Here is a 13575-nt window from a genome sequence, read left to right on the forward strand (position 1 = left end):
TAGGAAACAGCAGCCATTGCTGTGCACCACCGAATCCTGTTACATATCAAAACGCTTTCTGTGAAAAAGGCTCGTTTAATTTATTGCACATTAGCGTGACTGAATTTGAAAGCGAAGAATAACTGTGAAAAGCCCGTTCCCGACAGCCTTTTTGCACGAGCAGTTACTGTCATTTCTGAAGCAAATAAGATTTTTTTTGAGCGATATGATTTGTTGAAACCTCCCGCGATGTTTATCTAACTGAAGAAAAACAACGGGACTCGTCAGACCAAGAGTTCACAGCTCTGTTGCAACTCAGTGATGGAAATCTTGCATGTGTACTGACCTGGACCCCTCCAATGTAAAACCTCCTGCTCTTCCTCCCTTTCCTCTTCCTCCTCTGCTCCGCTGTGCGTCGATGCAGGCTCCTCCCCTTCCACGTCTTTATCATCCGGGCCTCCTCCCGAGTCCTGCGTTCTGGGCTCTAGATACACAACAGAAAAACTAGCGATTAAAACAAACACCCTGACTGAAACCTGTGTGTGTGTACGTATGTGAGTGTGTGTCTGGAAGCCGTCGTTCCCGTCTGCTGATCAAAGGCCTCCCTCGCCGTGTAACACAACCCCTCGCCATGCAGAGATGGACCCTTTGATTTTCATTACAACTCAGGAGAATCAAAGACTCAACATCTTCACCTTCATCGCTGCTACTTTTCTCGCTCTCCCAAATCTTCTCCCAGCAGCTTTCCATTTCCTCCTCATCCACCCTTCCCTCCACTTCTCTTTCACTGAATGTAGGTGGGTCTCCGTCTTATGTACTCCTCTTTTCCTCCTCTATCTTTCCATCTCCTCCCGCAGGCCTGTCACCCTCAGCAGAGACTGAGGCTGGCTGTGTTCCTGTAATCACTGCTGATATCCCTGCCATTGATCAAGCTGATTACACAGCCTCCTGCTCACTGATCAAAGATGTGCGCTTCTGCAGGTGGTGTGTGTGTGTGCATGCTTCAATATGAGTATCTGCATGTGTGTGTGTTTATCCAGAGATATGTGAACCCTGAACTTTGCCTGTGCAGCCAGTATCGGGCAGTTCATCGGGCCGCTCTGTCCCTTCTTCTTAACGGGACTCATGATTAGTTAGATTAGATTAATAGTTACATCACAGCTCTTCAGACTATCTGACCTGAAGATCTTTCTCTTCTTGCTCTCTGCTCTTACACCATCATCAGGCCAAGGGTTAGAGTGACTCAAAAGCTGACTGCATGGAACCAGATCGCAAACATCTCAATATTCAGTTCAGTTTAAATTCATTGCAAAGCACCTGTTCGCTTTTTTGTGACATATGATATGAAGGAGAGAGCCCCGCTCATTCACGATGATATGCAAAGTGATTGAAGCTGGCCAGTCTTTCTAGAACATGAAAGAAACGAATGATTCTGAATTTGTAAAACTAAAATATTCTCACGAAGAGATTATGCATCGATTAGTCATAAGTGTAGATTATTTACATTTATTAACGCATGTTCAGGGAAATTGGTTTGATAATAGTTCCAAAGTGACCGAGCCCACTGAGTAATCCTGCTTGTGGCAAACCCCCCACTCTGGGTTTTTTCTTACTGGTCTGGTTTCTGTATGACTTGTGAACAAGTGGGTACTGGAACACACCTCACCAAGTGGCTCTTACTTCTATTTTTAATGCTGAAATAAACTTAGAGTATTTTGAACACTTTACAATTTTAAAAATGTATTTGATTCTGCGTGTGCATGAATTTACAAACCATAAGCAGGGACGGGGGAGAAAAAGGTCAGTGTACCATGAATGAGTCTCTCTTTTTATTTCAAAGACATTTTCTGATCAGCTTTGGTTAACAAACACAAAATCCTCCCAAGTTCTGCTTTTGCTTTAGTTCAACTTCTCCCAGCGTGAATTAACTGGAAGAGCACAAAGCTTTAATGAAGCTTCCCCACGACTGCACGTTTTGAATCGTCGTCCTCACAGCTCCTTTTCTCTTCCTCATTCTGTCCTCTCCTTTCCTATCTCTTTCCCCTTCCCCAAATCCCGCCCCGTCTTCACCCTCCACCCCGATAACGCCTCAGCTGTCTGCACAAAGGCCGTGTTTACCCTTGCATTCCCGCTCCGATAAACAGCGATAGCACCCGATCGATACCAGCCATAAACGCCTCGTGACCACGTGATGCCCTCACACACCGCCATTATTAATGTAACAGTTGAGAGGCTGGGTGGATGTGCACCGTCAAATAAATCCACACACACACAGGATGCACATCCAGTTTCACGTCACGTCCACCTTTCAACCATATCCACACGCAAACACTCAGCCAAGACATACTGTACACACACACACACACGCCGCGTCCCCCTCCCCCACTCACACCCCCGCCTAAACAGTGCCATTATTTTCAGCTATAAATCACATTGAATGGCACATTGATTTTATCCTGCAGGGGCTGAAGCGAGGGAGGGGAGCTGGAGACACAGTTATTGCGTTTAATATTATCAATATTATCTCCCATATCATCTCAGACAGGGAGGCAGGTATCAGGAGGAGTCGACAGACACTTTTCTGCCAACCCCCCCCCCCTCTCTCTTCCCCTCACCCCCCCTACCTCCCCTCCCACCTCTCTCCCCCCCAACAGCGAGACAGTCTCCATCAATCTGATAAGCTGAACTTCCTCTGTCACACCTGCAGGGCAAAGTCACCCAACAATGCCTCGCCTCCTAACTTCTACAGTCTTCTGTCTCGCTTCTGCCTGATAGTTACAACAGCCATAATTATAATGGTGTCGCCTGTTTATTGACACATCCTCCCCTCGTGTTTAAGGTCCAACTAATGCACTCAGACAGTCTCCGTGTTGGTGGAAGGAATGAAAGTGTCCTGAGAAAGCAGCAGCTGCAGCCGTCCGTCACTGAACACACTGGATCCACAGAGCTGCTGCACGCCAGCACTCCTCCGAAGACGATCGATAATGCACGTACAGAGACAAAAATAGGAAGTTCCCACATAAAGAGCAACTTATTTACACATGCTTCAAGCTGAAGCTAATCTCCTACAGACAGCATTACAGTTTTTTCTGATTGCTTAAGCACATTTTTTGTAACTATTGGCTAATTTTGCAAAACTCTTCACACAAATAAGAAAACCTGTCACCCAATCATCAAAACATTGTAGTTCTCTTGCAAAAGCAAACACAGCTAGATTAACTCTTCACACCTTCGTAAAAATGGTGTTTCCGTATCAAACAGTACACACAAGCCATCATCTACTAAGCACACAATGCGCCAACTGCACACTGATGGTATGAATACAAAACACATCTGGCTTTTGCTTTCTCTGTGCACAAGGTAGGCTATGTCAGTTTGAGCTCATACTTCTGTCATAGATCCATAAGCATAGAGGGATCCAAACTTCAAGTACTGGTGTTTATTCAAACACATCAAAACAAACACAAGTGTTTATTTCCAAGTATAGGATTATTTGCAATCGCCATAATGACTATATGGGTTACTTGGTCTGCAGTGAACATGCTTCCTCTGCCCCAGCATCTGGTCATCTAGCAATTCTGTAAAGTAACAATTTCAGTATTTTTACATCAATGGTATTGGTGTGTTTCTCATTGGCATACGGCAGTGCTACAAATCTTAGTGCGAAGTGACTGTACTAACCGATTCTCATTTCAAGATGTCCTTATGGTGCTTGCTACAGTGTAGCGGCTCGAGTTAGGCTGGACCCGTTGGCCAGCTACCCTCAGGGTCATTCCACGGTTGATGACATGGTCCACTATTGTAGCTCTGATGTCATCAGCAATTCTATTTCTTACTCTTCCTACCCTTCCTCTCCCCCCTCCTCATCTTCCTCTCCCCCCTCCTCGTCTTCCTCTTGCTCCTCCTTGTCCTTGTCGTCCTCTTCATCCTACTTCTTCACCTCCACGTCCTCTTCCTCGGCCTCCTCTACTTCTCACTCTTTCTGCTCCCTCCATTGTACTCCGCACACACAGCTTACCTGTATTATAGTGCTTAGGCTGATTGCAAAGTGAACTAATTATCTAAAAAAGTTTTCACATGTGAAAGTGTGCCAGACAGTTGGCAAATTAGTGTTAATGATAGCCATACATGTGTATACTTTTGCTAGGAGTGTGTTGGAAATTTGGTAATTGAGTGTTGTGCAGTTTTTGTGCTTTTAGTTTTGCAAACTCAGTGAGTGGTTTTGCTATAAGTCTGAATAGTTTTAGAGATTGTGCTACAGGAATCACAGTTAGGGTTTAAGCATTCAGAAAAAACTGTAAGGTTGCAGCAGGGGATACCTAAAAAACGGTCCACACCAGGGGGCAGTGTCAAAGACATGCACCGCAGATGGTAACGTGGGCTACTCTTGAAAGTGTGTTGTTGTTCCTCGAGCTTAGATTAAATTTTCTCAATCCTTCTAAACAGTGTTAATATCTTTGATCAAAACTATTTGTCATCATTTTTGTCAGCGACTTTTTCCCCCCTCAACAAAAACAAGACAATAACTAAATAAAAACCAATGTGAATGAAAATATGATGAAAGATGAAAATATTCTGGAGAGACAAGTTGTGTAGAAAGGTGGGAGGAGTTTGGACGTGATCCAATCAGAAGTAATCTAGACTAAATTTGTCCGTCAGAACATTTTAAATCAATTCAAATGTTTATGATACATTAAAAATAAATAGATAAAAGTCCTGGAGTGGAAGCACAATGCATGAAGCAGTGTGTTAAAAGCTAAGTGCTATCAGCGGTCCTCTCATGTCTTTTCAACTAAACGTAAACACTGTAGTCATCCACGTCCATCCATCCACAGGGAGGTGAAGCTGGGAAGCAGCACATCCTCATGATGTAAAGATTTGTGTGTCAAAACAGAAACACTGCTAAAAACTCAGTAATCCAGAAAAACTCCCAAAGCTGCTTCAAACGGAAGCGGAAATACAAGCGTAACGAAAAAAACAATAAACAAAACAGGTGAGACGATCAGGAAAGAAGGAGAAAAAAGACAACAGCAGGAAGTGCAGAACTTCCCTTCAAAATAAAACAAGAAAGGAAAGGAGGAAGTATGTGAAAACACAAAAAGTGACAATTACATGCTTGTTTCCTTTCTGTCTGTTTGACATGCATCAATCAACTTTATCTTTATGTTAAAATATTTTTAATCCTTTGAAAGTTAGTTTTTGTCAACGCCCCGAGCCGTTCCTTGAAATGAAACCAGCGGAGAGCGCCGCCTCAGTTACGTCCGTTTATGCATCACACACACTTTTCTCTATCACCGCTAATCAGATTCTGATGAAAAGAAGAGAAGAAAAAAACAGTTTACAAAAATCCTTCTGATTGGCTCAAATGAGGGCATGACAATTAGAGGTCAAAAGGAGGTAACATTACTTCCTTATCAGCCCAGAAGTGGATGTTATCGGGCTTCCTGTGATGTATAAAAATGATTGCCTTGTTATGAAAAAAGGAACTTTGCTCGTTTCTGTGGGTCGCTGCAACTGTAGAGCAATTCTGAGAAGAGAGAGGAGGGAAAGGGAAAAAAAATATCACCACAACAGAGAGAAATGTACCAAACAGATGCTCAAGTGTGTGTCTGTGTGCAGCACTTCTTTGTATCAGCATTAATATTACTGGCTCTGGCTGTCAGGTTGAAAAGACGGGGTGTTATGGAGAGAACAGAGTGCTCGGTCCTGTTACTGCTAGAATGTGTTTTTCTTGCTAAAGTTATCAGGGCGGTTATCGCCAGTGTGTGTGTGTGTGTGTCTCTCTCGCTCTCTCTTCCAGATGGTGGATAAGAGGCCCTGCCTTTATTAGCCAGCGCTGGCCAGATAACGACCTGGTATTGATCCCAGGTTGAAAGAGCAGGTTCGTCAAACATGGCTGATTTACAGAGAACTGATAATGGCAGCGCTGGGCAACTGAGGAACCCCAGAGAAGAGAGAGAGGAGTAAATCAACAGTGTGATGGAGAGGGAAGGTGTGTGTGTGTGTGCAAGCAGGGGTTAAAAAACACACAAAAAAACTGAGAAACAAGTACACAAAGCAAGGTTGCCATGGACAGACAAACTTCCTCACATGTGCAGTATGCCTGACTTCCCTCATCTTCGTCTTATACAATCTATTACACACATAACCCACCCCTCAACTCAAACACACACACACACAGTCTTGGAGCTAATCTCTAATCTCGTCTCGATTAGCACCTGACAGAATTTCCATGGGTTTATCAAACCGAGCCAACCAGCAGACGCTTATCACTCGCAGCCCCCAAAATTTCACAAGAGCAGGAATTTTTGAGATTAAAAAAACACAGCTGGTGAAATCTCGAATAAGTCAAAAGAATATGACTGAAAAACTCTGCTATCACACGGCGGGGGTGGGGGGTAGGCTCGGGATAAGAGGTGCACGACAGGGGCGGACTCACTGAAGCCAACAGAATTCTTCTTCTTCTTCTTTTTTATCTGTTATCCATATTAGAGATAAAAGAGTGACACGTGTGTGGAAAGCTGCAACCTCCAAATGGTGCCGCAGAGTTTTTGCATTGTCTCTGGGTGACGTCTGCAGACAGATAACAGGTAGACGTCAGTCGATTAAAGAACGGCTTGATGAAGAGATTAATCTGCTAATAACCACTAATAACTGCCAGTAAACTGCATATCTGGATTATTTTACTTCAAGAGGTGCTCACTGTTGACGGATGTTGTAAGTGTGCCACTGATATTGCGGAAAATGTGATATAAATATTTTAAAAATGAGTGAGAACACAGATTTTTTTACAGCCTTTGCTAAGGCCGATGACGTGTTTTGTGTGCAGAGCTGATCTGCTGGCAGAAAGTTCTACAGCAGATTATCTTTGTACCATCTGTGGAAAAACCCTGTGTGTACGACAGACAAATCTCTTGAATAATACACTTCTACGTTTTGCAGTCATGTCCAGGGCAGGATTTTTTGTAACAGTACTACCTATTGGAGTCTTTGCCAGGCCGATGCTGACCCCAGGGCCTCATGTTTGACACCCCTGTGTTAATGCATGAAGGTCTTTGGCTAACTAAGGGAACATTTTTAAAGCTAGACACATATTTATGGTACAGACATGTGGTTAGAATCAAAATATAGAAAGTAGATCTTAAGTTTTTAATATCTCTTTAATACAATGTATCAAATGAAAATTGGGATTCAGCAGCTTTTTTTAATGTTATACTGAAAAAAGATATAATTACTCCATCATGTGAACAACCTGCAGAAACAACAGATGCGTGTGAGTCAGTGCTGAGAACGAATGTCTTCAAACGCCATCTTTATGCACGTAAAACAAGTCCACGTGAACCACAGCCTGCAGCTCTGCATGGCTCTCCAAATATAATTCATGTACATTTGTAGGTTACCTGTCACGAAACAGACTTTTGTAACACATTAGCTGTCCTAATGGCTTAACTGCATTTGCAGCGATGCTAGTTTGTCACTTGTCCTGAGCTCTTTGTTTCACTGGGCATGAACATCTGCTGGTTTTAAAGAGAGATCACTTAAAAATCAAACGTTTCAGACTAATTGCTGCTGCTCGTTTTTCTTTTTCACATTTTAAATGAAGGAAACTGGAAATTAGACCTTGCAAAAAAGGGAAAACCAACTGAAAAGTGCATGGTTACTAGGGCTGGGCGATATGACCCAAAATTCATATCTCGATATTTTTTAGCTGGATGGCGATATAAGATATATATCTCGATTTTTTTTTTAAAAGCCATAAGTTAAGAACAAAAAGAGAGTTCCTAGTCACACTGTGTCCCAGATGTCACACGGGCACTTTTATTTACATACAGCGTAGATGTACATGAAGAAATTACTCAAAAATAAATTATCAGCATTTATTAAATAATCATGGTCCATAAATAAAAGAAAACAATGTTGTTTTTGTGCATAACAAAAAGCTCACAATTGTGCAGTCAAAATGTAAACTAATAGACGCTGAGCATAATAACAAAGAGACAGATTTCACAGCTGCACCACGTCTCTGAACAGGTCCTTATACACACACAGTACGTATCACTCCGCGAGGCTCCTCCTCGGTAGCCGTAATCCTCCGACAATCCATCAAGTGGTGCAGCTCCGTAGCTTAGCAAAGTCATATTAAAACATTTTTTGACAGATTGCTGAGCGCTGTGTACCACATAAAATCGGTTCGCGGTCAGTAAGCACAACCAGAATTCATACATAAGGCGCACTGTCGATTTTTGAGAAAATGAAAGGATTTTAGGCCGTGCAGCCCCTCCTGGCTGCATGTCGTTAGCGCGGTTAGCTCGCTAGCGCGGTTAGCTCGCTAACACGTTGACGCCGTCCAGCCCCACGCACGGTAACTCGCTAACGGAGATATTCCGCTTTCATCTTGTCATTGCCTGCAGGTGAAGCTAAGGGGGAGGGGGGAGTTGTGTTCAGTGAAGGAGAGGTGAGGCCGAGTAACGTTGCGTAGAGACAAAAGTGGACGAAAGAGAGGTATACCTGCGGCTCCACAAGTATAATTATAACGTAACATAGACTATATCGATATAAACGATATTGTCACATCTTATATCTCGTATGAAAATATATCGATATTTTTAAAAAACTCGATATATCGCCCAGCCCTAATGGTTACCACACTAAATACAAGTGTATGCAGCCCGTCTTCATGACTGTATATTATACATACAGAGAACACAGTCGTTCTCTCAGGAAGTCTGAGACTGACCTTCTTTTTTATTACAAACCAATGTCGGTACTACTATCCTCTGTTAGAGCTCAATGTTTCGCTCTTCTTCTCACCTTCGTTGTACAATGGTGTGTACGGAGGCGGACTGGAGCTGTCGCCTTCTGCAGAATCGTCCGGGTCGGAGGCTCCGCCCTCCTCTCCTGATAGGCTCAGGTTGTCCGGTGTGTTTTCCTCGCCGCCATCGAGATCCCCAAGAGAACCTGTGGGGAAGAGGAGAGGGCTAATCAACAACTGAATGTGTCCATAGAGTGTAAGGGTAGCAGTCTAATGTGAGTCTAATCTACAACATCTGCTTAAATATGCTGGTTGGACTCAAATAAGATGAATAAAAGTAATAGAAACTAATTAACTGGCGCTGAGCTCTGCAGCCAATTAAAAGACTGAAACAGTGCCACATTAAAGTGGGAGGAGCTAAAGCAACGAGTATCAGACAGACGAGTTACTCAGTACAAAATATGGTCTAAAAGTCAAAAATATGGTACTGGACATGAGCAGAATAGACAAAAATTATTTCCAGGAACGCTTTTCTTACTCTGCAGAACAAAATGGGTCGATTTTTCAGTGGAACTCCTTCAGACTGGATCTGTGACCCCCTACCTCGCTGGCCAAAGCGTGACAGAAGCCCTGAAGTGTGTCTGTAAAATACACCACTCAGGAGAGTGTCTGCAGTCACACAATAACACCACCCCGAGGCTTTCATCGCCTTCCCGAGGGCCTCGAGAGTGGCAGGAGAAGTGGAAATTAAAATGAGGTTTAACAGGCTCCGTACGGTTGTATGGATGTATGTAGACAGGAAGGAAGAAAATACCCTAAACACAGAGATATGCCCCCCCAGCCCCACTTACTGGACTCATTGAAAAACGGTTTCAAGAATTGGACACGCTGAACGGTCTAATCCAGAAGATTAATAGCCAAGAAGCCAAGGGGGACCTTAAAGCCAAATTACAGTATACCTAAAATTGCAGCTAAAAGAGTGATTAGTGCAGGGCTGATCTGTATCAATTACAGTTTCATAATCCCTGCTGACCACAGTAATTATACAGTACTTTTGATCTATTTTAGCCCGTTTGAAGATTACATCCAAAAATGAAGTGAGTTAATATGGATTTAATGTGACTTTTTTTTTAAATTGCTTCATTAATAATATTCTGACTATAAGATGAACGATTGAACGGCACGTTAAGAGCTCCAAACCCCGAAATATGCTCACATTCAACCGTGAGTGTCAGAAATGCTCGTCTGCATCCGATGACACGCTTCATTCTCAGTCCCCGAGAGGTAGCCACGACAGAATTATTAACTGGGGGTGAGCGTTTCTTTTAAGAGGATTATGAGCGGCAGAGTGAGGCAGAAATGGTTAAGATGCCGCCGAACGCCAGGGGAGAAAACAGCTCGCGTGCATAACGACGATGTCCTGGAAAGTCAAGGAGGGTGGGCACATTGGTTCTGAATAACTAAATCAGCCTGACATTAATACCAAGAGAAAAAAATCCAGGATTTTTTTCCCCCCGCTTTCATTTCTCCCTCAATCCAGACAGGTTGTAAATTAATTTTCATTAGGTTGTGTCGAACGAGCAAGAGGGATTGTTTCGGAGCTAAAGCCGTGACTGGGGGCGTATATATTTACAATACTGTAACAAAAGGAGTCTATAATCTATACAAAGCACACAACAATACCCGTGAATAAAGAAGCTTGTAGAAAAAGGGAGAGGCAATTTTTCTAATTCTGTTAATTTCACTCACCAAAGCAATTAAAAGCAGGCAGAGATAATGCTGGGAAACAATCGCCGGCTGACAAAGTGTTTCTGTCTTTGTAAATGAAACATCTTTAGGCTAATTTCAACTTCCACGCCTGCATGGTTCACTCTAATTTCAGATAAAATTAACACAGCTAGATTTGGACCTTCATAAAAAATGTTTTTAAAAAAAAGAGGAGAAAGACAAGGGGAAAAAAAGCGATCGATCCTGTACACAATATTTTTAGAATTAGGTCCGTGTCGCTGGAGCTTTGCTAGATCTAATTTTCAGTATCTATAAGGACATTTTCATACAATTAATTTTCCTTTAATCATAATTGTACAAAGGGACTCCTCTGTATAAAATTCCAATTATATTTCCTGTTTAAAATGTAAGTTTGAATTATGATTTCTTTCCTCATTACGGCTCTGGTTTAATGAATCAATCGCTGCATCACTGCTTTCAGACATCAAATGGTGCGGAAAAAGTTTCAGCTCCACTTTCTCCCCGCTTTTATCCAAGGAGAAATATTCGCCCTGTCCCCTTCTCTTCCTGTCTCGGATAGTTGGCAGAAAGGATAGCGGGGCGTCTTGTGATAAGTGCACCACATTCTACTTCATTTGCCAGTTTTAAAGTTAAAGCCTTTAATTGTTACGGCGTGATATCCAAGAAAATTGGACTGAACTCATTCACGAGATGAAGAAATAATAAAAAGACATAACCCAAATGTGTATCTCTGTAGGAGAGACATCAATTAAGCTGAGACTTATCCAGCAGCGCCACATCATTTTTCTGGGCTGTGAGCTAAAGAAGGACCAAAAAAAAAGAAAAAAAAAACCCCTGAAGCTTGCATTTGTTCACATTTTTAAACTTGAGGCTCTCCGGCCAGTAAAACTCGAAACTTTCCCCGAAATGTTGAAAGTGCTTTTTGATGAATTCCTCAGTGTGTGTCTGACTGGAAGTTGTTCCTCGTACACCAGCCTCCCCTGACAAACCCCAACAGCTCTGGATTAAATGATCAGTGTTATGAGTTTTGGTTCAACACTTGGCAAAGACTGATGAATACCCTTGTTTCTAAAACTTGTAGCAGTTGTGTACGGAGCAGGCAGAAATGAATGAAACCACGAGTGCAACCGAGGTCAGAGGCGTTCATAAGAAACCACTGAAGAGCCAGCCAGCTCAACCTAATCTCCCTCTATGCCTCGCTACATTACACCTGCAAAACCTTTGTAAACCCTACACCGTGATCTATGGCGTAAACTGACATGCACGTCACTAGAAATGTGGGATGGTTGCAGCATAAAAGTACTGTGATTGGCCCGTTCAGTTCCACCAAGTTGTCTGGTGCGTTTTCACTGCACTTTTTGAAATGAATGAATCATAGCATCAACACAAGGAGTCCCAACTTTCAGCAAATTTCTGAACAGAGACTGCTGAAACTGAGTGACTGCAGCTGGCATGATATCAGATTGTTAATGATTGTCATGGTCAAACACATACCAGGTAACAATATTATCACAGAAATACTGGAAATAATAATAAAACTTTACTATTAATACATTATCAGTATTTGAATTCCAAAGGATATCATCAAACTTTGTATCGACAAATCTATCAATAATCAGCAGTCAAACTATGATTTGTGCAGGTAAGAGACAAAAAACTGGGACTTATTTACAGCGTATTGTATGAACAGAACCATAGAAGTTAGCTAATTATTTCTAGGAATATGTATCTTTTCCACAAAAAAGAAACTATCAGCAGACTATGACAAACCTCTCGATGCCTTGGTGTCTGAGTCTTAACAAAAAGTAAAAAAGAAAAGTCAGAGATTAGATTAGGGACTATCTGATCACATGATAACTGAGCAAGCTGATAAATAGTTTTGCTAGATGCTATGGTCACATTTCACTCAGCACTCACAGGTATTTATGCAATAAATGATTAACAGCACTCTATAAAGAGAAATCGTTCAGGTTGCTTTCAACCACAAACTTCTGCTTTTCTACTGTGAGAAATTTTTTGTTTGGACATATTTCAAAAGATGAACCAAGCTTCATATTGGGACGGCACTGCAAAGGTCCCGAATTACAGTAACAACCCCAATTTGACAGAGGAGCGATCCAATCGCCCATCGAGATGGGACCGGCACTGACGCGGCGCTACAGGACTACTTAAGCTCCCTCACGGAGACCGCAGCTGTCTGTCTCGGAGGCGCGAGGAGAGGCAGAACAAAGTGCTGCAGCTGATGAAGGCGCCAAAGATACTGCTTTATTAACTCTCCGTCCACATCAAACCTGCAGCGAGCAGCTCGCTGATTAAACACAGAGACAACACACATCAAACCTGCATGCTCAACAAGCTGATTAAACAGACGAAAGCCTCGCCGCTCTCACGCTAATAACCCGCCGCACAAAAAATACATTAGAGCTGAAAGCAAGAGAAGGAGAGGGAGAGAGGCGCGCTTGTATCACAAAATCACAGACTTGTGAAGAGAAACATTAAAAGAGGATATTTAGAGAAAGAAAAGGAGGAGAGAATGGGAAGGAGGATGTGTGAGCTCCCTCTTCAGAGAGAGAGGGAGAACCTGAGGTACCTGACACAGAGTCGCGCACTGGAGAGGAGCCACTTATTGATCAGGGCAAAGAGAATTACCCACCACAGAGGAAATACTTTTAATCAACTTTGCACTTTAAACACTCTCCTCGACGCTGCGTGGGCTCTTATCGCTCCTCCAAGGCCACCGTCCCCGCCATCAGTGCTCGCGCCGCGGGAGGAAGTGTCCGCGCAGGCCGCCGTTTCGATCCGTCGTGTTCAGCTTCAATAAAAATCAGCTCGTACTCCTCAGCTTTTAGCATCAGAGCTGAGCAGCACTGTCTGTTGATGTGCCCGCTTACGACAAACTCAAGCAAAGCAATAGAAACTGAAACTCTGGTGACTTATTGATCATCTCCACACTTAAAGGCATGTGGGAGGGGGGGTATAAAAGACCACAGCGGTGCATGGGCTGACAGTCCTGCAGGTCTGCAGAGCCCCCGTGTCCTAAATGCTCTGAAACGAGTTGGTATTTCTGTTTTCAGTGAGACCTGCATGATGAGTCA

General features: G+C 42.9%; 1 protein-coding gene across 1 annotated transcript in view; it reads right to left on the reverse strand.

Moving 5' to 3' along the window:
• The window catches only part of zfpm1 (zinc finger protein, FOG family member 1), a 108764-nt gene that overhangs the window by 55836 nt on the left and 39353 nt on the right, over positions 1–13575 (reverse strand). The window contains exons 2-3 of the mRNA XM_086302073.1: positions 8791–8937; positions 326–463 (exon numbers count right to left, since the gene is read on the reverse strand). Coding sequence (XP_086158199.1) covers positions 326–463; positions 8791–8937 — 285 coding nt within the window. The remainder of the gene's footprint in view (positions 1–325; positions 464–8790; positions 8938–13575) is intronic.

This window comes from Aulonocara sp. 'chitande type north' Nkhata Bay, linkage group LG7 (genome assembly GCF_057382095.1).
Source record: "Aulonocara sp. 'chitande type north' Nkhata Bay isolate Kocher_YH1m ecotype deep benthic linkage group LG7, A_spYH_male_GT1.1, whole genome shotgun sequence".
Taxonomy (NCBI): Eukaryota; Metazoa; Chordata; class Actinopteri; order Cichliformes; family Cichlidae; genus Aulonocara; species Aulonocara sp. 'chitande type north' Nkhata Bay.